Here is a 26649-nt window from a genome sequence, read left to right on the forward strand (position 1 = left end):
TGTGTTGTTCTAGCATGGGCTTGTACATTTTTCCCCCCAAAGAGCAACCATGGCCCTGCTTGATTGGTCATCTTTTGTAATGGTTCCAACTTCATCTCTTATTTCTCCCCGAAGTTCTCCTCCATTCCCAACACTTTGCTGTATCCTGTTTTGGCTCATTCTGCTTCCTCCTTCCAAAGCCCTGCCACAGAATTCATGCTCAGTATTTCCTTAAACATTTATCCCCAATCCCACCCTTCACCCTGTCCCCCACAGGCAACTCTTGTCCACTCCTACCACTCTGGTGCTTCAAGCCTCCTGTACTTTATATGCTCGTTCTATCATCCTCTGTCACACAGTTGATACGGCACTCTAGACTCTCTAGCAGACATTTCAATGCCTCTCGACCAACCATTGCCCTTCTTTGCTTGCTGTTAGAAATCCAGTTTTATTCAAGGCAGCAATGTGTTCAACCCCAGGTAAAAATGTTTACCTTCTAGCTAGGGGGAGCTATGCGATTCAGCTCTGGCCAGTGAGATGTACTGGTGTCTGTAGTACATCCTGAAGTATCAGGAAAGCTTTTTCTTGTAATAAAAGATGAGAAATGTTAGTGCCCCTTGTACCTTTTTTTTTGTTGTTGTTTTTACAATCTGTGTTTGTGATGTCTGAAACTGCAGCAGTCATCTTGTGTTCATGAGGCAACACTCAGGAAGAAGAAACCAAATGTACTAAGGATGGGCTAATAGAAATCTAGAAAGAACCCAAGTCCCTATTAGTATCATCAGGCAGCTGACCATTGTCCCCAACTACCCAACTCCACATTTCTCCTTTTTGCCTTCTCCACCTACCTGTTGATAAAGACACCAATACAACATATTTCCCATGCCCCGCCTCCCATCTTAGGTAAAACTTAGGTCTTCTTCAGTTGTATAGTTAATAATATTGGAAGTAGAAAATAGTTATTAAAATTTCCACCTGCTCTACCTCTCACCTCCAGATATCAGACTTTACTAATTAACCTGACCTGGTATGAGGTTGCTCAACACTCTGCATGAGGCTCTGGAATTGTGTCCTCAACATTCCAGCTCATCTTTTATCTGAGATGTGGTATCCCAGGGATGGCTATGGACTTCTGAATTGCTCTCTGATACAGATCACTTCTCTTCCTACCTATTCTATTGTATTAAAGGACTCCTGGGTCTTTGTTTAAGCCTAAGTCCTCCATGTAAATGTCAGTTGACAGAATTAAGCTTCTCTCTGCTCCCTACCCTGACTCATGGGTGGGATCCTGCTGCCTTGGACCTTAGTCTAGAGGCTGGCATTCGGCTCTCCTTGAGATTTCATAGACACCAATGCAATTCCCTGCAAGGTGCTTGAGCATCCAATGCCCCCTGGTCTCCCCTTAGAGTTCCCATGCTCTCCTGTGGGGAATCCCTTGTCTGTTCACCCTGAGCTTGCTGCATGGATGTCTCATGCCTAAGCCATGACTGGGGATGCCTATAAGATTTGGGCCATGTGCTTTTCTTTATCCAGATTGTGCTCAGCTGTTAGCCTCCACTGTTGACCAGCAGCCCCAGCAGCAGGTCTGACCTGGTAGGTGGTAGGTGGGCCTAGCGCCATGCCAGCCCCACTTGCCTGACCTCCTTACCAGAAAGCTGTCACATCTCAGCCGTAAACCCTTTGGTAACTTTATAACAATTCCAGTTACTTGGGGTTTAAGATTTGTCCTTTGTACAACACCAATGAAGCCCTGAGGGTTAGTGAGTTCTCCTTCTAAAATTTAAAAAAGGAACTCTGAAAGGGTATTTATGAACATATAATAGGCGCATAATAATGGTTGGATGAATGGATAATGAGTCCCTGAGGCCAGGGAAACCCATAGGTCAGAATAACAATAGTGCTTCTTTTTCATAGTCTGTCTTCTGAACAGCTTCAGGGAGATTGGCCTGGTTGTAATTGATAAGGAAAATAGGAGCCTTTAATTCTTTCCAGTGCTGTCTTGTCTAATTAACACTACAATTTATAGCCAGTGGTTACATGAAAAAAAAAATGTTATCTTGGCATTTATGCTAGTAATTCCAAATGTGACACAAATGACCTGGACACTGCTCATGGTAGAAACTATGAAAAGGGCTTAATGTAAAATCCAACCTTTCAGCGCTTTGGTGACCACCTCTGCTACTCAGGATCCATTCACACCTGACCAGCACCATAACCTGCTTTTAATCCATATGTCTGTTTCACCAGCTGTTCCTTGGATCATTACATTTGATGGGGTTCCCAAGGCCATGGAACTAAGCCTCTTTGGACTCTTTTTTTTTTTTTAAGGCAACAAACGTTTTCATCTTCTCATTGCTGTTTTTAATGGGATGCCAACATTTTGTGTGTGGGGGGGTCATATTTGAGGTGATGACTGGTCAGTGAAACAGTGCTGGAGCATGAAGACAAGCATGAGAAAAGGTACAAAATAATGACAAATTGCCATCTTTACAGTGTGGGTCAGTGAGTGAGCCATAATAATTACATATATGTTAGTCTACAAATAATGTAATAGCTAAAATAATAAAGTGTGTGTGTGTGTGTGTGTGTGTGTGTATATGTGTGTATGTGTGTGTGTTGCAAAGAAGATTGTATCAAGGGCCAATGAAGTTAACTGTATTACAGCGGACATATGGTTATATACAGTCCTGTGTTTTGATTTATGACTTTCACGTCCCCTTGACATGAACCACCCCCCACTTCCCCTGTACCCTCTAAACTGCTCAATCTGATAATCATCAGTACCAAATTCTTGGCCCACCTTCCTCTCCTTCCAGCTCTCACTTTCTCCACATCCCCTCTTTGGCTTTGTCCATACCTCCAGTCACCTTCCAAGTCTATCAGAAACCCACAAGTTTTGACTTCCCTCCCTGCCTGACCTAGCCCAAAGGCCTATTACTTTACATGTGTCTTTGCCACCTGGTCCTTCATGCCCTGCTAGCCCTCAAGTTTAATGAACCAGGATGAGGGCAACTTTCACCTACCGTCCTGGCTGCTCTTGGAGAAAATCATAAAACTGCAACTGATGTCATCACAAATTTGTGATCTCCAATCACATCATAACTGGCCCTCCACACTGCCCACTAATACTTAAATATGTTTAGACATCACCAACTCTAACAAAGTTGGCCCAAACTTCACAGCTTTCCTCAGGCCTAATTTACCAGCTCACTGTCCTTATTCTCAGCAAATAATTCTCCCACTACAGGGATGAAACATGGCCACTAGGAGTGAACTCTTTAAAGTCCCACCATATCCCTCAAAATGCTGGTTTGTATTCAGCACCAGGAGCCGGGAGCCTTCCTCCTATTCAAGAAAAATCCCTTTTATGTCCTCTGGATACCATTCCCATTCTCCTGAACATCTTCTCCCACTCCATAGGCCAACTACTTCTCTCCCAGATGCATTCTATTATTTCCACTGCAAATAGATGTCTTATATTTGTCTTTCCTGTTTCTCTACATGTCTGCCTTTAGTCAGATTGTACTTAGTGCAAACCCATAGGAGCCTCTGGCTGTTTCTTATAGTCCGTCCCCCTTACAAAACACTGTGAGCAATTTTACAGCAATCATTCTAAAATGTAAGTTTGAGCTAGGCTTCCCCCTATTTAAAAATCCTTTAGAGGCTTCTTAGTACCACTAGGAAAAGTCTGAACTCCCTGGCATGGCAAACTGTGCCCTTCATTACCTGCCCACCTCTTTACCAACATGTCTCTGTCTGCCCCCTAATGCTCCTGCAGTCAGAGCCAACTTACCAGCCCCTAAACACTACTGACTCCTGGGTCTCTGTTTGTACAGGTCTCTCTGCCTGGAATGTCTTTTCCCTGTCATTCATTCTTGGTTGTTCTCAAGTCTTTGATCAAGGGTTACCACCTCTCTGATGCCTTTTCTACCCATTTCACCCCATTACCCCCCAGCCTACGTTAAATGCCTTAGCACTACCATCATATTCTCTTCATGATTCTGTAATAGTCCTTATCATGCCTTATTAGTTATCCATCTGTTTGGCTAGTTATTTATTTATTTACAGAAATAAAGAAATCATAGAAAAATTAAAAATACATATAAGCAAAAAGAGAAAAAAAAACCAACCTAAATGTATAATCCCTTGGATCTAATAAAAACTAAACTTTTGGCATATATTCTAGAATATCTTTAAGTATATATATATATATATATATATATATATACACACACACACATATATGTATGTATATATGTATATATATGGGCATATAATTATTTGATAATGAGTTTATACTATACATGCTATTTTATATCATAAAAAAATTTTAGTTAGCAGTGTTGTAAATATCTTTCCATGTCAATAAATAGACCTATACATAAAACCTTTTAAAACCTATTGAGAGTTACAATGTATGGAAATTTTATTCTATTCCCTACTGTTAGCCAGTCAGAACATCTAAAATTTTTCATTATTATAATCAGTATTGAAATGATTATGCATAAATAATTGTGCATATTTCTGTTAGGGATATTTTTTTGGAATAGGTTTTTAGAAGTGCAATTTTTGGGTCAAGAGGAGTGTTGGTAGATAGTTTGCCCAATAGCAGAATCACCCTGTGTTTAAATGCTGGTCTATTTCTCTTCCTTTCCATTAGTCCAGAACCTCCTCCAAGGTGGAAACATTGTCTTGTTAGTTTCTATGTCCCAAGACCACACTTGGAGTATTACCCCCTTATGTCATAGTCAAGTGTGTCATAGATTCATGACATTTACCTAAGTGTCCTTTTCTAAAAATAAGGAACCCCAAAACAGGGCTTCAGGATCATCAGCCTCAGACAAACTTAGTTCCAGTGTTTTCAAGAAAATCAGCCTAACAGCAAGAGAAGCATGGCGTTTGAACCTATTTGTTGAATGGGATATATAGTATATGAAGTCTGCATTTATGGGCTGTGCCACTAATTTGGTGAGCAATCACTTACTCGTGTCTATAATGACATTTCTTATGATGCTATTCACTAGTCAAAATACATATCTTCACTTTTCTCAGTTAACAATAAATTCCTAGCAAAGGGAGACGATTGTATTTCTTTGTAGGCCTATACATTTGTATTAGGTCCTAAATAAACATTTTTTAGGGGCACTGGGGTGGCTCAGTCGGTTAAGTGTCTGACTTTGGCTCAGGTCATGATCTTGCAGTTTGTGAGTTCAAGCCCCATGTTGGGCTCTGTGCTGACAACTCAGAGCTGAATAACATATAGCCTTCTACCAGCTTAAAGAATGTAGGAATATTCTTTAAAAGCCAGTAATAGGAATATGGGAGAAAAGAAAAAGAGTTTCTGATGTCATTACCTACTCATCAGCTTGCTCTAGTATATCTGACTTAAATTCTACAGTAATCAAACACTCAAGGCTCATGGTTCAAAATGAACCTCAGACCTTTAGACTAAAACTTTTGTAAAATCACAGCTAAGAGGAAAGAGTACAACAGGTTGAAACTAAACTACAAAATATTACTACTAAGAAACAATATCCTACTAAATACTGAGGCCAAGCTGATAACTAATCCACTCATTCCTGTGAAATGGTTTGACTAGTGCATGGAAGAGTATCAGAAGTAGTTTCTGTAATTGTCCCATCTTACCTCCTCAAGAGTACTGGATGGCCCTGGGCCCTAGTCCCCCACCCGCACCAAGAATCATCCAGAGCAAGGAGATTGGGGATAACTTTCTCACCTACTATCATTAACTGCACAAAAACCGAGAACACTGCAACACCCTGTAAGAAGACAGAATAAAGTTCTCCCCAAGTTTGGACAGTTGTAAATCTAAGCCAACATAGATAACAATATCCTATTGTTCTTGTTTCTCTTTTCATGAAAAATGTGTGAAATCTTTATAATGGAGCAACATTGGCATTCGGGAAATTACCTTAGTCTACGCCTGCACGTTTTCCACTCTTCCCAAGCACACACCTCAAAGCACTGTCTTTCTGTTTTTAGTCTGTTGTTCTGGATCTCCTGCTCCTCTCCTCAAGCACTTGGCCTCCCCTGCTTACACTCAGCCTTTTTTTCTCCAGTTCTTCCTCCTGCCATCCTTTTACTTTGATGTTGTGGACCTATGATTCCATTGTGGGCCAACCCCTTATTCTTACCTCTTAGCTCTATTTTTCCCCACTCCATTACATTACATCCCCACAGGTCCTAGCTGTAGTTCATTCACAGGGGCCTCAGAACCACTGAGGGGAGGAAGTAGTCTGTTCCTTGGGGTGGAAGGATCAGCCCCCCCATTCAGTTGTGAGAAGATTAGCAAAGTTCACCAGATCCATGTCTGAGGCTCTCCTGTGTCTCCTTGCCCAGGATTTCCCCATGTCTAGAAAATAATGTGAATTGGTTTCCCCTTGGCCTTCTTATCTGTCCTTTTTTTTTTCTTGTACATTATGAATAATAACTCAAAAAATTGGAAAATTAAAAATAAAGACAAATTGTTATCCATAATTTCACTACTTAACAACCTTTATCAGTTTGGTGAATTGCTTAAAAGTATGCACGTAAAAAAAGTGTTCTGTTGGTAGGAACGTAAATTGGTTCAGCCACTGTGGAAAACAGCAGAGTGGTTCCTCAAAAAAATTAAAAATAGAAATGCCATACAATCTGGTAATTCTACTACTGGGTATTTACTAAAAGGAAACAAAAATACTAATTTGAAAAGATATACCCACCCCTATGTTCGTTGCAACATTTTTTACAATAGCCAAGATATGGAAGAAACCTAAGTGTCCATTCGAAGATGAATGGGTAAAGAAGATATGCTATCTATACACAATGTAATATTACTCGGCCATAAAAAAGAATGAAATCTTGCCATTTGTGACAATATGGATGAACCCAGAGGGTATTATGCTAAGTGAAATAGGTCAGAGACAAATACCATCTGATTTCACTTATTTGTGGAAGCTAAAAAGTAAAAAAAAAAAAAAAAAAAAAAAAAAAAAGACCCATAAATATATAGAACAAAGTGATGGTTGCCAGAGGAGAGGTGGGGAGGGGATGGGCAAAAAGGAGTGAAGAGGAGAGGGAGATACAGGCATCTAGTTATAGAACGAACAAATTGTGGGAATAAAAGGTACAGCACAGGGAATATAGTAAACAGTATTGTAATAGTGATGTATGGTAACAGATGGTAGCTATACTTTGGTATACAGGGTGAGCATAGCATGATGTATAGAGATATTGAATCACTATGTTGTATACCTGAAACTAATGGAAAACTGTCAACTATACATCAATTTTTAAACATTAAAGAAGAAGAAATTCCTGTAATCAAAGGTTGAAAGTATATGCACACTATTTTTCATTTTGTACACTATTAGGGTTTCCCCTTTGTTACTGGTCTTCAAAAACATTTTAAAAATTAGTGTGTACCATTCCACTGATTGGATGTGTTCATTTTCTGTGACTAGCTCTATACTAATATCTCTATGACTTGATATTTTTGCCTCTTGTTTCTCCATGTATGTATGTCCCATTTGGAATTTTTTTTTTTTATCATAGGTTTCTAGTAATGAAGTTATGGCTCAAAGGACGTGACCATTTTTTAGACTCTTGATCCATATTACCAAATTGTATTTGAAGAGGTTATCCTGGGGTGGGGGGTGCCTGGGTGGCTCAGTCGGTTGAGCATCTGATTTCGGCTTAAGTTATGATCTTGTGGCTTGTGAGTTCAAGCCCTGCGTCGGGCTCTATGCTGGCAGCTCAGAACCTGGAGCTTGCTTTGAATTCTGTGTCCCTCTCTCTCTCTGCCCCACCCTGGCTCATGGTCTCTTTCTGTATCAAAAATAAATGAAATGTTAAAAAACATTTGAAAAGGTTATCCTTAGTGCCATCGGTTGTATCAATGGATACAACTTTTACCATATTCTTTCCAGAAATCAGTGCTGTCATTTTATACATGTAGCTAATTTCATAAGCAATAAATGTTACTTTATTGTTGTTGTCATTTATTTTTCTTCGATTAGTAGTTTTGTTAATTTCCCATGTTTGTTTGTTTATGGCTCATCTTTTGTAAATTACCTATTTACTTGCCTGTTAACATAGTTTCTCCCTTTCTTTCTGATACATACACCGCTTAATAGTGTCTTCATTATTTTTTATTTTTTATTTTTAAAAATTTTTGTAAACATTTTTATTTATTTTTGAGACAGAGACAGAGCATGAGCAGGGGAGGGGCAGAGAGAGAGGGAGACACAGAATCTGAAGTAGGCTCCAGGCTCTGAGCTGTCAGCACAGAGCCTGACGTGGGGCTCGAACTCACAAACCGCGAGATCATGGCCTGAGCCGAAGTCAGATGCTCAACCGACTGAGCCACCCAGGTGCCCCTATTTTTTATTTTTAAAAATTTTGTAAACATTTGTATTTATTTTTAAGAGACAGAGAGAGACAGAGCATTAGCAGAGGAGGGGCAGAGAGAGAGGGAGACACAGAGTCTGAAGGAGGCTCCAGGCCTTGAGCTGTCAGTACAGAGCCTGACATGGGGCTTGAACCCACACACTGTGAGATCATGACCTGAGGTGAAATTGGACACTTAACCGACTGAGCCACCCAGGCGCCCCATTATTAATTTTGAAAATCAATGTGTATGAATTCTTTACAAAGATATTACCATTGTCAGACTTAGTACAAATTTTTTTCTTTTTTTCTTTTTGTCTGTTTTTTTTTATCTTGGCTATATCTCGCTCTGGTTTACATAAGTTTTGAAATTTAATACTGTGAAGTTGGCCAACTTTTTGTAGATTCTTGGGCTTAGAACGTTGCCTTACCAAAAGGAATAAAAAGGTGAGAAAGACAGAAAAGTCAGCCTGCTGTCTGAGTTAGGTATTCAGTTGTATTTGTTCTTGTTTTCAGGGACAGGCATCAGATCCCTGTGGAAAATGGGGTCAAAGGTCACCACCAGATTCTCCCTCACTTCCTCACTGGTGTGGAAGGGTTCAGAGGAGGGAGGTAAGATGGTATCAGCTCCTGGGTGGAGAGCTTGATCCTGATGAGAACATCTTTTCCTCGGGGTTGGGAATAACTTTGGGTAGGTTGTGGCTGACTGGGCGAGAGGTTGAGCTATCATGAGGGGAAGGACAGGGGGTATGACAGGAGACCCTCCACCAAACTTCTTCATTATAGGCCCGAGGCCCACTTAACCTCACTATGTGTTTACTGGGTTTCCCCCTCGTGGAGGGAATTAACCTGGGACTATTGACTCTTGTTCCCAAGTAAGTTACAGCCAGACCTATGTATGCTTTATGTGAATAAGAAAACTGACATTACTGACATAGAAGGAATTTGTAAACTGGTAAAACTAGCAGAATCCTTTTAGAATTGGTCTAAAAATTGTTGCTCTTGGCTGCTTAGTGTTGCTGTTAAGAACAAGGAGGGGCCTGCCCTTTAACCTATTGCAAACGACTTATCCAATGTGATTAAAACGTACTTGCTTCCTGCCAATCACTTCGGCGCCAGCAGGAGCTTCATACGGTCCAGAACTCCTCCCCTTCACTCCTGCTGCCTGCTGCCCACATTCCTTTAAGTAGAAGCCTGGTTACAAACTCCATAGGGCTTCTCAAATAGCTCTGGATTGTAATCAGTAATGTCATAGAAAGGTGGGGAAAACATAAGCTAGGGAAGGTGAAACCAGTGTGGTGGTATCTGAATGTTTCAGAATTCATATTTTTCAGTCTCTTAAAATGTAGCACAGTCATACATGCAGACGGTTCTACAAAGCTGCCGTGAAAAACAGGAGTCCCCTACAATATTTCTGTTCCATTTTCACTTCCCAGAGACCATTATTTCAATTTTATTTATTTGTTTGTTTTACTAGGTTTGTTTATTTTGAGAGAGAGAGAGCATGGACACACAAGCAGGAAAGGGGCAGAGAAAGGCAGGGAGAGAGAATCCCAAGCAGGATCTGCGCTGACAGTGTAGGGCTGGATCTCAGGAACCGTGCAATCATGACCTGAGCCAAAATCAAGAGTCAGACACTCAACTGACTAAGCCACCTAGGAGCTCCAACAATTATTTCAATTTTAAAAAGTTATTTTTTAATTTTTTAACATTTATTTACTTTTGAGAGACAGAGAGAGACAGAGACAGAGCATGAGTGGAGAAGGGCAGAGAGAGAGGGAGACACAGAACCCGAAGCAGGCTCCAGGCTCTGAGCCGTCAGCACAGAGTTGAACGCAGGGCTCGAACTCATGAACCATGAGATCATGACCTGGCCGAAGTCAGATGTTCAACCGACTGAGCCACCCGGGTGCCCCAGGCATACGGATTATTTTAAATAAAACTTATTTCAGAGACAGCCTAAGGACACTCAGACTGTCCTCTGTTTCCCTGAAAGTGGCAAATCTCCCATAAAAAAGGTACCCTTCCTGTACCAGGAGGTAGAGATATCCTTATCACTAAAGACAGGAACTTCAGAGGCAAGAAAACTGTATAGACAAAGCTTATTACTTTTTACTAATTTACTAACCCAGTCCAAATTCCGTTTAGAATTATTTACCAGCTGAAACTCCCAAAGGTAAGTTTTCTTTGTCCTGTCAATTCCTCACAGATTGTCTGTCTAGAAAGTATAAAAACTGCCTGCCACTGGTCATTTGTTTAGGTCTCAATTTCATAATTGGGCCTCTGTGCTCATGTTATTAAACTTTGGTTTATTTTCTCCTGTTAATCTATCTCACATGAATTTAATCCTAAGCACAGTTAGAAGAACCCTGGACCAAGGAAAATTTCTTCCTTTCCTTCACTTGAAGCTGTAAGCGGGACAAACTTCCACTGGACATTTGTTCTGAAGATTCTACAGCTTTGAGATCTTGGGACATAGGACACAAAATCGACAGAAGGTAAGACTTCTTATGTTGGCCTTCTGAAATCTCTGTCTGTGGGGTCCAATGGAAAAAGAGGGGTGAAAGTTGTATTCTAAACTCAGCAGATAAAAGAACTGGAACTAGTTCCTTGGGCTTCATGGCTCTTGATAAAAATTTGGTAGAGTACTCTTGGGTTACTGATCCATTTCCTCCCAGAGATGGTCTTTGTTTTTCTTTGCCTTTTATGCCATTTGTCATTAAGCGCACACACACACACACACACACCCCCCACAGGGAGAACACAGGAACGGACCCTCTAAGCCTACTGTTCAGACTACCCTCATGGGCGAATTCAGTGGTTCTCGTCAAACCAGTGTCTATTTAGACAAACTTTGTTGTGGGTTAAAGTGCACATGAGGTAAAAACTGTTGCTATGGGACATCTTGGAAGCCAAAGCTGCAAGGGTGGTGGGCACGAATCAAGCGCTTAAAAGCTTTTAGAGCAGTCGCCACCTAACCCAGTTTCCTGTGGTAGGATGTTTGTCACGGAATGGGTTAGATTGACACTAGGTCACCTGGCAACCTCAAAAAAAAGTTCTGTGCAGTGAAATGCACTGCACAGCACACAATCTTCAGCCCTATGGCACATTCCTCCTGTGTATTAGGAGACTCAAGGCTGAGCTAAAGCTGTTAAAGTGCATGTAAGAGAAACCGGATGAGGTTTTCCTTTCATCTTCAGTGTCTAAGGGCTTGGTTTGTGACCAGTGAGAATATTCTCTGTGTTCTCCACTATCTGGAGGGTGCACTTACCTGGATGTGCTTTGGTGACCAAATAGAATGGGGATCTGAGACATGCAGTTATAAGCAGGACTCTCTTTGTCCAGCTGTGCCAGCTCTTAGGAATTTGTTATGAGAGATCCCCCAGCCCACAAAGGACATTTGTCATCTCAACCTTCATTGCGTGTTAGTGCTGGAAAGTCCCATTCCAGTAGTGCCTGCCTGGTATCACAGATTAGCGAGTCTGTGCCTGGAGGTATCTCACATTTGTGGGAGCGAGATGCCATATATTCCTACCACCTGGACAATGACAATTTTTGCTCTCTTATACTATTTTGGGGAGTAAACTTTTGGATCATAGGGAAAGTAAGTTTGTTTCTCCTGTTAATATGTCTCATGTAGATTTAATTCTTAGCCCAGCTAGAAGAACCTTGGACTAAGGAAAATTTTTTCCTCCCCTTCACTAGTGATGTCCCTTTATAGACATCCCTTTATTTTATTCTCCACACAGACAACTTCTTACCCTCATCCTTCCAGTCTAATTATATTATAATTTTGGATGAGATCAATACATGAGTTTTATCTCTCCATGGCTATGCAAATATTATATGTAGCAGACCCACATAGTGCACTATGATTACATTTGCTTTTATAAAATTTGTTCTCTCTGGCATTAACTTCATTTTTGTCACTGCATAGCATTCTAGAAATCCGTCTCCTCCACCCTTCAACACTCTTGAAACTAAGAACTTACTCTTCAGTAAGTTCAAACACCCCAGACTTAATCAGCTTAATCTTCTTGTGGACAGGACAGTTTATTCAGCAGACTGTAGCATTTATTATGGTTATTCAGGTCACTGTCCTTACTTCTAGCTTTTTGATTCTTTCACTGATTGTGAATGACAGGGGTAAACTCTGGATAAACTTGTGTTCAAAATGCTAAGGATTTTCTAGTATTCCATACAGATGATCTTCCTAGCAATCTCTTCTGTAGGATGAAGTATTTTCAGTAGGTGCCATATGAGTATTACCATTAGCTTGTTATTTTCCTGTTTTCTCATCTCTCCTTTTCATTTCCTTTGTAAGGATATCAATTTCCTTAGCACAGATGCTGTAAAAGACTTACTAACATTTTTTTCAAAATTTCGGTAAGGCAGCAATATTTTCTTCCCACATAGCACAAAACACTGCATCAATATCCAATCTCGGAAAGATATTGCTGGTGGCATTAAAATTGGTACGACAGTTTTGGGAATAAATTTGCCAATATGCAAAAGAACTACAGAAATCATCATTCCTCTGCCTTTGCAATTTCAGTGTAGGAATACATTGTAAGGAAATAATCCAACACATGGAAAAAGCTGTATGTAAGAATAGTCACAATGGTGTTATTTGTAGGAGGAACAGGTTGGAAACAATATAATGTCAATTAATAGGAGAATGGCTAAATAAATTATGGAATATATATTTTGCTTTTACATGCATGTTATATACAAATAAACATAAAATAAGGATAATTTATCCAGGTATCGTGTGATTGTAACTGTGTAAAACATTGATGTTGAGAATTAAAACTACCTCATACAGATTTTGTCTACATGAATATGACTCCATATTCCAATGTTCATTAGCATAAGTTTACCAAGAACCTCTTGGCGAGGCACATAAATTTATTCATAACAGGAACTTTTCAACGGATCCTATTAATTCATCAATAGAAATCATCAACTGATAGCTCATATCCTAAGGCTTTTTGAGCCCCTCAACCCAAAATTCTTGCCTCATTATATCCTTCACACCTGAACACGGGTGCCTGGGTGGCTCAGTTAAGTGTCTGACTCTTGATTTCAGCCCAGGTCACGATCTCATAGTTTGTGGGATCAAGCTCCAAGTTGGGCTCTGTGCTGACAGTATAGAGACTGCTCAGGATTCTCTCTCTCAAAAATAAACAAACATTAAAAAAAAAAAAAACACCCTGAGCAATTATATCATGATATATATCCAGTCTTAAACAATGCTCGTTGAAAGTCCCACCTTAAATAAAACTCCAAAATTTCAGTAAAACCTGATTCTGCCCTTCCCTCCCTGAGACAGAACCAAAGCTCTAATGAGGCAGTGCTCTCCCTAGTGGCACTGAGTCTGTCCTGTATTAACAGATTATGTTGATGATACTTGGGAAACCACACTCAACAGTGTAGAAAAACTATGCAATAAATACGTGTAGAAAGATGAAAGGAAGGTGTAAAAATAACAATAGTCATGTAAGGGAATTGGTATTTAGCCAATTTTCAAGCCTGTTTTAAATGGTATTCTTATATAATGAGGGCAAGGCTTATTTCAATCAATAACTAGGAGTTCATTTTGGTGCAGCCACATTTTAATATGTAAAGATCAAATAAAGGCAAAGCTGTGCAACTTGTTATTCTCTTCCTTGTGTTTTGTAGAACAATCAATAACAATCCAGAGACAAGACTACTTAGGTAGGAAGCAGAGCTATTCATATCGTAATTATGCTTGTGGAATCGAAATACTTATGGGGTCTGTTGTAATGAAAATGATTGAAAATGCTCTAAAATGACTTAGTTAATGTTGAGAAACAATCAGGAGGACATTGACTATGGCCTTTAAATGGTATTTGGTATTTAATGGGACAGAGGCTTTAGACAACAGCTTGCTTAGCACTGAGCTACATAAATGTTGTAACCCTAACACAGCATAGACAGATTTCACAAAATTAAAGCCAGCTTTTATTAACAGCAATCTTGTAGTTGATGGGTTTTACAGTGTTTGTCAAATGTTTCCCGTTTTTTTTAATGAAAATCAGGGAGAAAAGCTGGCCTGTGGATAGAGTTTGTCACAGCTGGCAAAGGTGGCTATTCCTTTGTATGTCTTGCAGTTACCTGTCTTATGTCAAGTTTTCCCATGCAGACAAACTTGTTTTTTTTTTTTTTTAGAGAGAAAGTAAGAGCACACGTGTGCACAAGTAGGGGAGAGGAGAGGGTCAGGGGGAGAGAGAATCTTAAGTAGGCACCACACTCAGTGCAAAGCCTGATGCGGGGCTCAATCCCACTCCCACGACCCTGGGATCATGACCTGAGCCGAAATCCAAGAGTCAGAAGGATGTTCAACCAACTGAGCCACTAAGTTGCCTCTGGTTTGATTTTTAAAAATGGCTCTGGATAAGTCAATTAACAGTCTATCACCCAGGTAAATCTCATTTCTCTACTGGTAGTAACCAATACCATTATCTTTTAACTTTTTTTCTCTAATGTATAAATATGCTTTGTAGGGAGAAGTGCATCAAGCAAGGCACAACAACAACAAAATAGGATCTATCAACAAAGAAGTCCAAAAATTTCACGATATGACAAGAGATTCACAAAGCTTCTATTTCAGGTAAAGATACACTGATGACAGTAATAAAGACAGTTATATTAAGATTAATCAGGTAATTTTATTAAATATTTACCATTCAGCAGCAACCAACATGAACATCTGAGCTAACAGAATCTTTTGAAATGTTCTGCTATATAGCTGCTTCAGAAATACACGCACATGATAAATTGAACTGTTCATTGCCAGAAAAACTTTTTAAAAAAGGGCTTCAAGAGCAAATAACACTGATTTATACTGTGCCCAAGCACTAGTCAACAATCTATTAAATTACAAAGGAAAAGGAAATCAAAGAAGCTTTGTTATCTTATATGCATGTCAACTTATTTAAATGGAAGGCTTTACTTCTTTAAAGCAACAGGAATATGGAGCTTCCTATGTGTGTGTGTGTATGTGTATTTAAGGATGTGATTACAAACACAAAGTGTTATCATCAAGGCAAAAGCTAGTTCCAGAAATTTCCAACTGCAAAACTTGCAAGATACAAAGCTAAAATTCGGATGTTCCTTTTCTCAATTATGAATACTTTCACTAAACATAAATATTTAACATATATTAATTTTTCTGACATTCAAAATTGTAAAGTCAATATGGCAGAATTATTGTTAAAAGCACATATGTACAAATATTCTTTTTCCATACATAAAGTATTTGGCATAATTATAACAATCATACTGCATCCACAACTGTTTGCTTTTATTTTTACTTTTTTTTTACACATAATGGTATCTCTTATTAAAATTAACCAGTTATGTACAAAAATACTTGAACATTTATTATAGAAAACCTCTATAACCAGCCTCAACAGCGTATACCTGCTGAATGGTTTCATTAAGAGAATATAAAAAAGTGGTCACTGCCTTCCAGGTAAGCTATCAACAAAAACAAATGGGGTTAAACTAAAATGAGCTTCCCAACAAAAGAGGGAAAATATTTAACAGTGTGATTTAAAATACGGTTCATATTTATTGAGTGTTATAAACAGTCAGTAAAGAAAAAAACAAGGCTATAAAATACATTACTAAATACAAGGTGCTTTTTCCACATGTCTGCAACTGGGGCATCAAGCATCCCTACCTAGATCTGAGATGCTGTGTGTCGGTCCTCAAGCCAGCGGGGTCTACAGCCATCTCACCCATCAGCAAAGACAGGATCAGCTAAGAAGACAAGCCCCGGTAGGAGCTTGGAGAGTTGTGAAGAATTTTCTATTTGGTGCAGGATTAAAAGTTAATGCCCTTGCCTTTTGAAAGTCCTTTTGCCATTTAATCATGCTAATATATTTTCTCTAAGGTTTTTTTCTTCATTTACGCTATTGATTTAATACTGTCCTGTATTGATTCCTGAATTCTTGTTAATGGGACACATTAATTTGTGCCCATTTAACACGTGAACGTCTGCGTTTCTTCAGTGACAAATACTGCAGAGGAAACGATCAAGTAAGGAAGCTTGTGCAAGATTCAAGTAAACATTTCTCCTGGGGTCTTTTGCTTAATCTAGCCGATTGGAACTCTCAAAGTAAACTGCACCTTTTAAAGAAATACAGTAGATACCATGATGTCAGGGTGCTAAAGGATTCACCAACCAATTCACAAAGCAGAGTTTGAAGAAAGCAGACAGTGGTCAATGTCAAAAGCAACCTTAAAGAACTCTTTTGTTTCAAGAACAAAACAACTTGCAGCCTTATTTCTTGCAACCCCTTAAGTGTATTGTCTAATGAGCCTGCTAACTTGTGATTCTGTTGAAGTGCAAGGATCGGTCTTCTCATGGAAAGAGAGAGAAACCTCCCCTTATATACAGAAGAAGCCTTCTAAAGTAAGGACCGTCATGTTAGGATGTGCATCGACTTAATAAGCTTTCTCGGAGTATCAAGTATTCAGTAAAAAGTGTACAACATCACGCGCCCTATTGTTGGACAATCTCGTATTGGTTTTAAGATTAAACTAGATAAAAAAAAAGGGAACATAAAAAGATACAAAAGAAGTCTTCAGCACTATTTACCACTTCCAAACGAGAAACGTTTTAAGGAAAGTCAGCCATACTCCATGTAACATCCGGCGTTTTAGATCAGTAACTTTTAATATTGTGCAACATATTAATAAGCAGGTTTTAATTCCATTCACTGAAAGACGAATCTGGGTAAGTTATTAAAGTGCCTACACTAAACATCTCCTGGTCCTACCGCCTATTCTCTTGTAAACGGCCGGGCCTCCTGGCAGGGGACTAGCAGAGGGACTCACAACTGCGAGACCTTGCGAGGCAGGGGCCGGGGCCGCGGGCCGGGCTCAGTCCTCCGGGTCCCGTTCTCCAGGTGGCCGGGCCGCGCCGCCAGGGGCTTGGGGGGCAGCGCGGGCGGCTCGGCCGTGACCGGGATGGAGAGGCTGTGAGGTAGCGGGACGGGCCGCCGCAGAGTCCGCTCGTACACGCTGTAGGGCGGCGGCGTTTTGCTCTCCTTGCGCACCGGCTCCTCCGGCCCGCCGTAGCCCGGCCCCGCCGCCGGCGCCGACTGTTCGTTCACCTGATTTTCGAAGCCTGAGGTTTCCGAGGTGCTACACCGGCTGAGAGAAGAGATGCCGCTGCTGTAGCTGCCCGACAGGACGGGGGAGTTGGAGATCAGTCCCGGGGAGTGATACTCCACTGGAGAGGGAGTGAAGGACTGCACCGAGCCCTGCCCAAATGCAAGGGGAAAGGCAGAGGAGAGAAAAGTCACGGCCATCCTGAACACCGTGCCGGGCTGCATGAGGAACCCTCCCAGGCCCCTGAACTCAAGCCCTAATCCCCAATACTCAGAATGTCACCGCATCTGGGCTCAGGGTCTTTAAAGAGGCAGTACCTTAAAATTAGGCCTTCGGGGTAGGCCTGCCTGGTATCCTTATAAGAAGGGGACATTTGGCCACACAGGGGAAAGGTCACGTTAAGGCAGAGCGAGAAGGGGGCCATGTGCCAGCCAAGGAGAGCGGCCTCAGGAGAAACCAAGCCTGGTGACGGCTGTTTGGGGGATCCTGTAGCCTCCAGGAACTGTGAGAAAATAGATTTCTCTTGTTTAAGCCTCCCAAGCTGTGGTGGTTGGTGATGGCAGCCCTTCTTGGCCTACGGCAAACCCCCAGACTCAGATTTGAGGTGGTGTTATTCTCAGCACAGAAAACATTCATCCAAGCTTACCTCACTGCCCCTTTTCAGGATAGAAAGAGGACAAATGTAATCAGGAAGAAAATTCAGAGGCATATAATTAGTCCTGTGATTTGGAAGACAGGGAACCAGCAATGGAAGGCTCTGGCATTACTATCTTCCCTTTCCAGCTCAGCAGGGACCGGCTCAGAACTGGAGGACAGCAGCCAGGGCAGTCGGAGAGGGGACAGGCCTCCCAGCAAAGGCCTCCAGAGGAGGAGGCAGGCACAGTTGGCCCGTGTTTGAGTTTGCTCCCACCCCAGACCCTTGACCTGGAGCTGCCCTTGCGTAGCTCTCAGGCTCGAGAGTTGGACACAGGACTTGTTGCATCTGGAGTGTTTTCTAAAACCCTGACTTGGTTGCTAATTTTTTTAAAGAGGAAGATTTCTCAAAAACCCCCACATTTTTTGGCATTTGATTAAAAAAAAACAAAAACCCTGGAAGTTCTAGCAACAATGGCTTGCTTTCTCTTAATGAAGATAATTTTGAAGCTGATGAGGGGCTTTCCCCTTGAGACAGGGCACGAACTCTTCAGTTTACGGTAGCCTTCACCACACTGTTCTACCAGCCTCCTTCGCTCATTCATGTCAGCTGTCTACCCTGTTGACATCTGGATTTGCTACTTCCCTATCAGGTGTCCTATGGAAAATGAGTCCTAAGTGATGCTCTGTGAAAGGAGGGTTCTACTGGGAAATAACACATACTATGCACTCCTTGAGTACATTTAAAGCATAGTAGCAGTTAAAGTTTTCTAATAAAGAAAATGAAAGGACTTTGCCGCCCAGTGTTTTCTACACGTATCTGACCACAGACCATTTTTTTTTCTGTTTATCACATAATGGTCCATAACTAATGTTGTATGGGACACATTTTTGCCAAATGTTATCCCAGACTAACTTCACCTTGGTCTCTCAACTAATGCTGGTAGACACAAATGTGTTCATTAGCAGGAGCCTAAAATTAAGCATCACCAATTAAGAGATCCAAATGCACTGCTCGTTATCAAAAATTAGACCACAAGTTCAAAATAAGGCAGGTAAGCTCAGCCTTCTCCAGAGGATTAACTCCATCACTTAATTGCTGGAAAAAAAAAACTAAGTTAAGGCAGCAAACTACATTCTATGCATCGCAAAGGTCATAACTGGGTAGCAGTGTGTCCCCTAACATAACGCAGGAGTTACAACACAAACGTTCCGTTGTCTTTTCAAACCCCTTTTGTAGAGATATGGCTAGAAAGCTATACCTGGCCAATAAGAACCTCACCAGCTCTGCAGAGGGAGTATACACCACCTTCCTATATAGGAGTGTTTTGTAGCTACCTGAACATTCTCATCCCTTAGGTTCTTTTTACAGAATCAACCTCTGTGACTTACCATGTTATTACTACTCTGCAAAAGCAAGTTGGAAAATGCAGATGTTAATTGCATTAGCAATATGTGGGAGCTCCTTGTGAGTAAGGGTACATGTAAGATGTGGAAACATCATGTTGCTTTCTTTCCCATCACGTCAACGTGATGGTCCGTGGCTTCCAGAGAGAATGCAGTCACATGTACCTTATGATTAACAGCTGCATTGCAGAATGACCAAAAAAAAAAAAAAAAAAACAAAAAAAACAAAAAAACAAACAAAAAAAAAAACCCTAGCAAATAATTTGCACTCTCCAGCAAATTTCTACATCAGAAACGTTGGCAATGCAAATGAAATCACACTTCCTTGCAATTTTCTCCATTTTGGGGCTTTTGTTTTCCAGATTCTCAGTTTCTATCAGCAACTATCCTTAGCACCCAGATGCATTGGATCACGACCTGCCCCTATGTTTTTAGAAGCTAATTTGTCTTTTTCTTACACGTTAGCTAGAAATACCTCAACAAAAAGGACATGGAGCATGTAAATCCTCACTCAGACACAAAGTCATTCTTTTCACAGTCACTTCAACCTTGTATTTGCCTCTGGTGCAGCAGCTCTGAACACCAATGTCTGTAGGTATTGACAATCCTTGCAGCCAATCTGATTCAATTTGGATAGAGACCAAATATTATTCTTTATCTTCATGAGGGATTTTGTATGTTTACAGATGTTAAATAGCCTATGTTTACATATCAATTTATTTTTTTTTTTTTTTTTTTTTTAAATTTTTTTTTTTTTTTTTTCAACGTTTATTTATTTTTGGGACAGAGAGAGACAGAGCATGAACGGGGGAGGGGCAGAGAGAGAGGGAGACACAGAGTCGGAAACAGGCTCCAGGCTCTGAGCCATCAGCCCAGAGCCCGACGCGGGGCTCGAACTCGCGGACTGCGAGATCGTGACCTGGCTGAAGTCGGACGCTTAACCGACTGCGCCACCCAGGCGCCCCTACATATCAATTTAAACGTCTCATCTTTAAAGCTTTTCAATTTGTTTCCTAGAAATTTTTGAATTCATTTTACTGTCTTTTTTTTATTATCAAGTATATATCTCTACTGTAAATGAAAACCTTAGAATAAAATATTAAAAGAGAAGAAGTTGGGTTTGACTTTGTCAAAATGGGTGAGGCTGATAGAAGCAAAAAGGTACAGGAGACCATTTACTAGGTCTTCTTTATCAAGTTTTTCAAGTTGTTTTTCCTTTTCTTTTTTTCTGATGTCCCTTAAACCAAAGGAGCAGACTGAAAACATCCTAGGAAATACACTGAGACCATATTTCTTTCCTAGTTCAGTGTATACACAGACTCTAGTCTGTACATTCTCACTTTCCCGACTTGGGGAATGAGGCTAATATAAAAACAAACGGTTTCATTCATGGAGGCAGCTCTCTGAAAGCAAAGTCTAGTATTTTCTTTCCAATCTTCCTCCACCCCTTCTTTAGATATTCTTTGTCTGGTCTATACCAATGAAAGCACTTCAGTGATACACGGGAGGAGTCCTAAGGAAAGAAGGAATGTGGGGCCAGTCTCTAGCTTAAGTCAGAGTCTGTACCTTCAGTGGAGATCTCCCAGCAGGCGAGGGGGATACTGATGTTGTATGTCTTGCTGGTGAAGCTGTAAACAGAGAGAGAAATCCTTTCAAAAACCAGAAAAACCAGAAAGGTGACAATCTGAAAATGCCCTCTGTGTACAAACTCCTACAGATGGCCCAGTGCCCAAGGCCCTCCTAGGCAAGGGGGGTAAGGGAGAAAGTGACACCTTTCCAAAATAGATTCCTCACAAAGGATGGCAGCACCAAGCCAGGGGAGAATTAGTGAAAAGTCACCAGAGCATACATGATGCTCTACAGAAGTGACAGAGGCTCGAACTGGGCCCATGTTCCATTTCTGCAAAGTCCAGATGCTTTTCCACTGCCCAATCTATTTCAAAAGGTGCTTTTAGGTGTGAGGTGCTGAAGAGAATCTTTGGAAAATAGCTGCTGACTCTGACCCGGGCAGCAATGGGTAGACCCAGGGCATCCAGGCAACTTAGAAAGGGTCCATGAGAATAAATTCACACCAGCCTCCACTTTCATATCCCAATACTCCCAAAACAGAAGACACTTGGCCAGTCCAGACAGGAAATGAGAAGTTTTCTGTTTACCTCCCTAATGCTCCTACTCAGGTCTTCTCTTTGCACCTGTGGGGTGGAAGTTGGCGGGGGCGGGGGGCGGGAGTGCAAGTGGTACTCTATGAATTTCATCATTATGGCAAAGAAGTGTTCTCTCTTTGTTTCTCCCACTAGACTTTCAACCCTACACCTGGGATTCAGGACGGGTGATGGCACTGCTCCGTGTGCTTGTAGGTCAAATTCAGCCCCCTGAGGCATAAGCACGCACACGGAGAGCTGCTGTGATGCAGTCAATGCGGTGAGTGTGAGACAGATTTCCCAATTCCACCTACAGAGGTTTCAGTGAGTTCAGGGTTTCTTGGTCTGTGATAAGCTGCCATTCTCCCAGCTGTCAAAGTGAGGTTTGCAACGCTTAAGAAAACTAGAGAGAGGCTGAAGGAAACAAAGACAGACAGTTACGGATCCCCCAACAGTGACCACGGATGATGACAGGAGGACGGACCAGGAAAGCAATCAGTGCAGAAGGGAGGGTGGTCCTGCCAGGTTCAATCGGGAGAGGTGAGTCACCTGTGTGCTCTGGGTGCTGGGGGACCAGAGAGACTGGCCCACTGTTGCTCTGCCCTGCACACTAAGGGCATGCCACCGGCACTTGCCACGTTCCAGCACCAGCATTTAGATTTCCTATCCTGTCCCCGGTGGGTGTTGATGATGGGAGAAAATCACGTATGCTTGGAGAAACAGATCCTGACTGGGAATTGTATTTCTTCCACTGCTGTGTGTGGCACAAGTCCAGGTTTACTGTAGCTGACCATCTGCTTCGTCTTGACCCAGGCATTCAGTGGCCCCACCACGGTGGACTCCACAGCAGCCCTCGCAGCCACGGCATATCCAGAGATGTTTCTCTAGAAAGGCATTCTCCCACAGAGGCCTAAAATAGTTGGTCAGTATCCTTGCCTACTTACGAGTTTGAATGGGCCTAGGAACTTAACTACCATCAATATTACTGTTCCTTTGAAAATGCTTTCCAACATCATGACACATCCAAATTTAAACTGGAGAATGCTTGACTATATGTACATCATGAATAAGATACCAATTACTTGATTGATGCATTTTCCGCTGTCCAGCGTGACAATGGTATTCTAATGCAGATTACCAATTAAGCCTAGATACTTCTTACTGTGTCTAAAAATCTCCCAAGCCTTTCGAAACCTGTTGGTGACTTTTAGTTTTGGCAAGTATAGAATACACTGGGTAGCACACAGTGTATTTTAAAAAGACAGAGAAAGTTGCTTAGTTAAAAAAGAAAACAGAAAGATGAGATGCTACTATACAGCAAATGAAACATGAGTGATCAACCCAGAAAAATCCATGAAGGAAATGTCCTATTTAGGCCAGTTGTATTTGTAAAGCTTCAAAACTACTCTAGACATATGTGACCGTTGAAAAGACTCTCCCCATCACCAGCATGGGTAAAGTCAGCAGAGCAGGTCTTAAAGGCTGTACCGTATCAAGTTCACTGAGCAAACGGCTTATTTAGTTGGAAAGGGTGCCTGTTATTGCTATCAACTCACGAAAAAAAACATTCTTAAAAATTTTCTCCAAATCTAGAAAGCTTTGGTGAAATACCAATTCCAGGGCTTTACTCCAAAAATGGTGATCTCCTGATTCAGTAGGTCTGAGGTTAGGCCTAAGAACTTGCTTCTTAAACCATCACCGGAGGGGATGCATCACCCTGAATCAACCCCTTAAGAAATCTCCCTCTTGAATACAGACTTCTCTATGCAAGGGACAGCAACGGAGGTGAGGTCAGTTGTTCCCCACAAGCCTATTAAGTTACTGGTAGTCAATTCCTATTTAGGGGCAACATGAAACCCTGGCATCAGTCCTGAGTAAGAGTGAAGTGGCTGACTTCACAGAGCTTGACAGGAATGAGGTGGTTCAAGCAAAGGACAGAGAAAATACTACTGGCTGGTCAAGGTTAGGGCACCTCCCCAAATTCCGAGGACGGTGCCGAGCAGGAGAACATTCTACAAAATCTGTGTATGGAGTTGATAAGGAATGGAGGGCTGTTTGACTTAGTATAGTGAGAAGTTCAGGAAAGAGGGGAAAAACATTGTAAATGAATTATGCAGCTACTAAGGTTTTTACCTCAGACATCCAATGCCCACTTTTCTCTGAGGAATTCACGACAAGTTGGAGTAGTCATAAAAGTGCTTTTATAAAAGTGATTGTTCAAATGCTTCAAATACCCACCAGTTTGTGTGGGTCTTGGAGGGACAGGGGGAGAGAGAATTTTCCCACTATCCGACATGTTCTTGGCTTCTTTCCCACTGTCCAGGCTCCAGCTGCTAGGGGTGGGATTCACAGCTGGAAGGGAATAACACAGCTAAAAACACATGGACCACTTTTGCCCCTCCGACACTTGCGATCTTAGAAGAAAGTCAAATTATCCAGAATGAAAAAATCAGCTGGATTAAAAACAACAACAGCAACAATAACAGGAAACCTCCTAAATACTAGGCCTTTATTTAATTGCTTACCTCACAGTTATAGTTGACATTTAATTGGGTGGTAGCATGTCTGTTTATTTCCCCTCAAGCAGTCCAACAGAACTACAAATCTCTACAAGAGCATAGAATCTTGTTGAGAATTACAAATGTGTTTAGATGCTGGATAACAGATGGAGGATGTAGTCACTAAACTATTTTAAAACTTGGGTTTTAGTGTAAATTTGTGGACAAGTGGCATCCAAAAAGGGGGAAGGCAGCGAAAGGCTAATATTTCAACTACCTGGCAGAATTACAATGCTACACCATCCTGATGACCAACTCTTTGAGAAAAGAACTCTTGTTACTGAAATCAATGGATTATACCGAAGTATGTCCTGAAAAAAGTAATTTGGAATGCTGACAGTATCATTACTTTCTTGTAATTTGCCTGTTCCATGCTTCAGTAAGATGTAGAAATATGGAACAACCCTGTTAGGAACAAGGGCAAGACACACAAGATTATAAATAGCTGCTATGAAAGAAGGTTTACAGAAGCAAGACTTCAGAGTTCCTGCGGCTTGCTCCCTGGACAGATGCTGCCATCTGGTGGACACATGTAGGATTCCAACCTTTTACTCTAAATGACCACATTCATTTAATGGCATGGAATTACCGCTCCTAAAATAGTTTTTCTCTGCTCGGTTTTAAATTTGCTTTGTGGTTTTCTTTGGTAGAAGTGGTGAGAAAAATAATAAGCTCTCCTGGCAAAGATTAATATCTGACTTGTAACGTTAAAGCAAAATTTGTGTTTTAAAATAATTTTGGCTCTCTTCTCACTGATTTCAATCTCCCAAGGAAAGTTTTAATGTTAATCTACCCGTGTACTCAAATGACAATACAGTTTAGTTCTTAATGAGGACAATTAAAGTGCACTTTACGGGAACATTTCATTAGTGACTCTTGATGCGTTGGCTTATGGGACCACTTGATTGTTGAGGCCTGACCCTGAGAGAGGCAAGTGGGGGACCTACCGCAAGCCCCCACCTGCACAGTGGAGGAAATCACATTTAATCTGCTGTTCATCTTCTGCTGTGTTGCACAGACTGATGCTAATTGGCTATTAACTGCTATGCATGTGTTTCTCATTTTGTGTGTGACCTTGAGGCAGGGCACACTCCATTATGCACTGGATTGCAATTCTTAAATAGTATGTGAGTCCCCACAAACAACAGAAGAACTGGCAGTGAGCTTTGTAAAGGAAACAAAGGGCCGGCGGGGGAGGGGGGGGGGGGACCAGGCAATCAATCTGGGAAGGTGCTATTTTCCCTGTGCTAAACAAGTACCTAATTGGCAACTCTGTTTCAGGGAACACAGGAATTGCCTTGGTGACATGACACCAGAAGCCATTAAACAGAGGAGTTCCTAACTTGTTCAGGTTCTGCTGTTCAGTCCCACAAGGAAACAGTTTTGAAAGAATGCATCATCAATGGCTGTCTTTCATTAATCCCCTAAGGGGCAAATTAGTCCCGATCATTAAAGATCTGAAGATCTGCCTTCCACACAAACACACGGGAGACTGGAGGAAATGAGGACAAAACACACCCTTCCACATTTCAGGACTGATGCAGGGGCTGGCTTTATACCCACCTTTCTCAGGTGCAGAAAGATTTGGGTCACTGCGTGGCAAGGCCCCATCTCCAATATGATTAAACAGCAGCCTCTGCAAAGGTATAAGAGTCTATTTTTATGGTGCAATTTGCTGTCATGTGAGACCTTCTAGAAAATGAGATGATTGTCTCATTACTGAAACTTTTTGTTCAAAATAATTTTTACATGGTATATGATGAGCCTACGAACCAAGAATTCGATTATATTTAAGGAAAAAAGGGGAGAAGAACTTTAAGTTTAAAAAGTTTGTATTCAATTTTAAATGTAAATGGTAAATACATTTTCATAATAAAATGGAGGGAAAAACAGTAAGGAGCACTAAAGCTATGGTGCTCTTTATAAATACAAATGCTAGACTGGCAATATGAAATGCAAATAAGAATGAAAAAAGAATTATTAGCTCAAAAAATCTCTAGTGAATGGACATGTTTTCAGTCCGAGGTTAAAAACATGGGAAATGGACAATATTCTACAATTTTTAACCAACAAAAATGTCACTTTTACATGGTTCTACCTAGTATAGTAAAAAAAAAAAAAAAGAAAAAAAGAAAAAGTGCGAGTCCTTAAAAGGAGATGCACCACATCAATGTGTAGCATTGAGCTTTTGGTTACTACACACTGCTTCACATTTTACCAAAAGTGGAAAAGTGGGAGGCTAATCAAGGAAGGCTTTCAGAGTCCCCCATGCTGGCAACACGCACTCCTGGAGCCGATGGAACAGAGTGTGAAATTCCCTCGCAACACCAAGTGACAAAGGGAAATAAAACTGGGGAGCTAGTTCAGCCAAACGCACTCAGAGAGAATTTCTGCGAGAC

At 41.1% G+C, this 26649-nt stretch overlaps 1 protein-coding gene across 1 annotated transcript in view; it reads right to left on the bottom strand.

The window, feature by feature from the left end:
• Positions 1-15061: 15061 nt before the first annotated feature.
• Positions 15062-26649, bottom strand: part of DOCK4 (dedicator of cytokinesis 4) — a 437799-nt gene continuing 426211 nt past the window's right edge. The window contains exons 49-52 of the mRNA XM_047096261.1: positions 25814-25886; positions 23931-24044; positions 21118-21179; positions 15062-17663 (exon numbers count right to left, since the gene is read on the bottom strand). Of these exons, the coding sequence (XP_046952217.1) occupies positions 17232-17663; positions 21118-21179; positions 23931-24044; positions 25814-25886 (681 nt within the window). The 3' untranslated portion in view covers positions 15062-17231. The remainder of the gene's footprint in view (positions 17664-21117; positions 21180-23930; positions 24045-25813; positions 25887-26649) is intronic.

The sequence above is a fragment of the Lynx rufus genome, unplaced genomic scaffold (assembly GCF_022079265.1).
Source record: "Lynx rufus isolate CCGP_SWC_20201006 ecotype Redwood Valley unplaced genomic scaffold, mLynRuf1.p SCAF_4, whole genome shotgun sequence".
In the NCBI taxonomy this organism is placed as follows: Eukaryota; Metazoa; Chordata; class Mammalia; order Carnivora; family Felidae; genus Lynx; species Lynx rufus.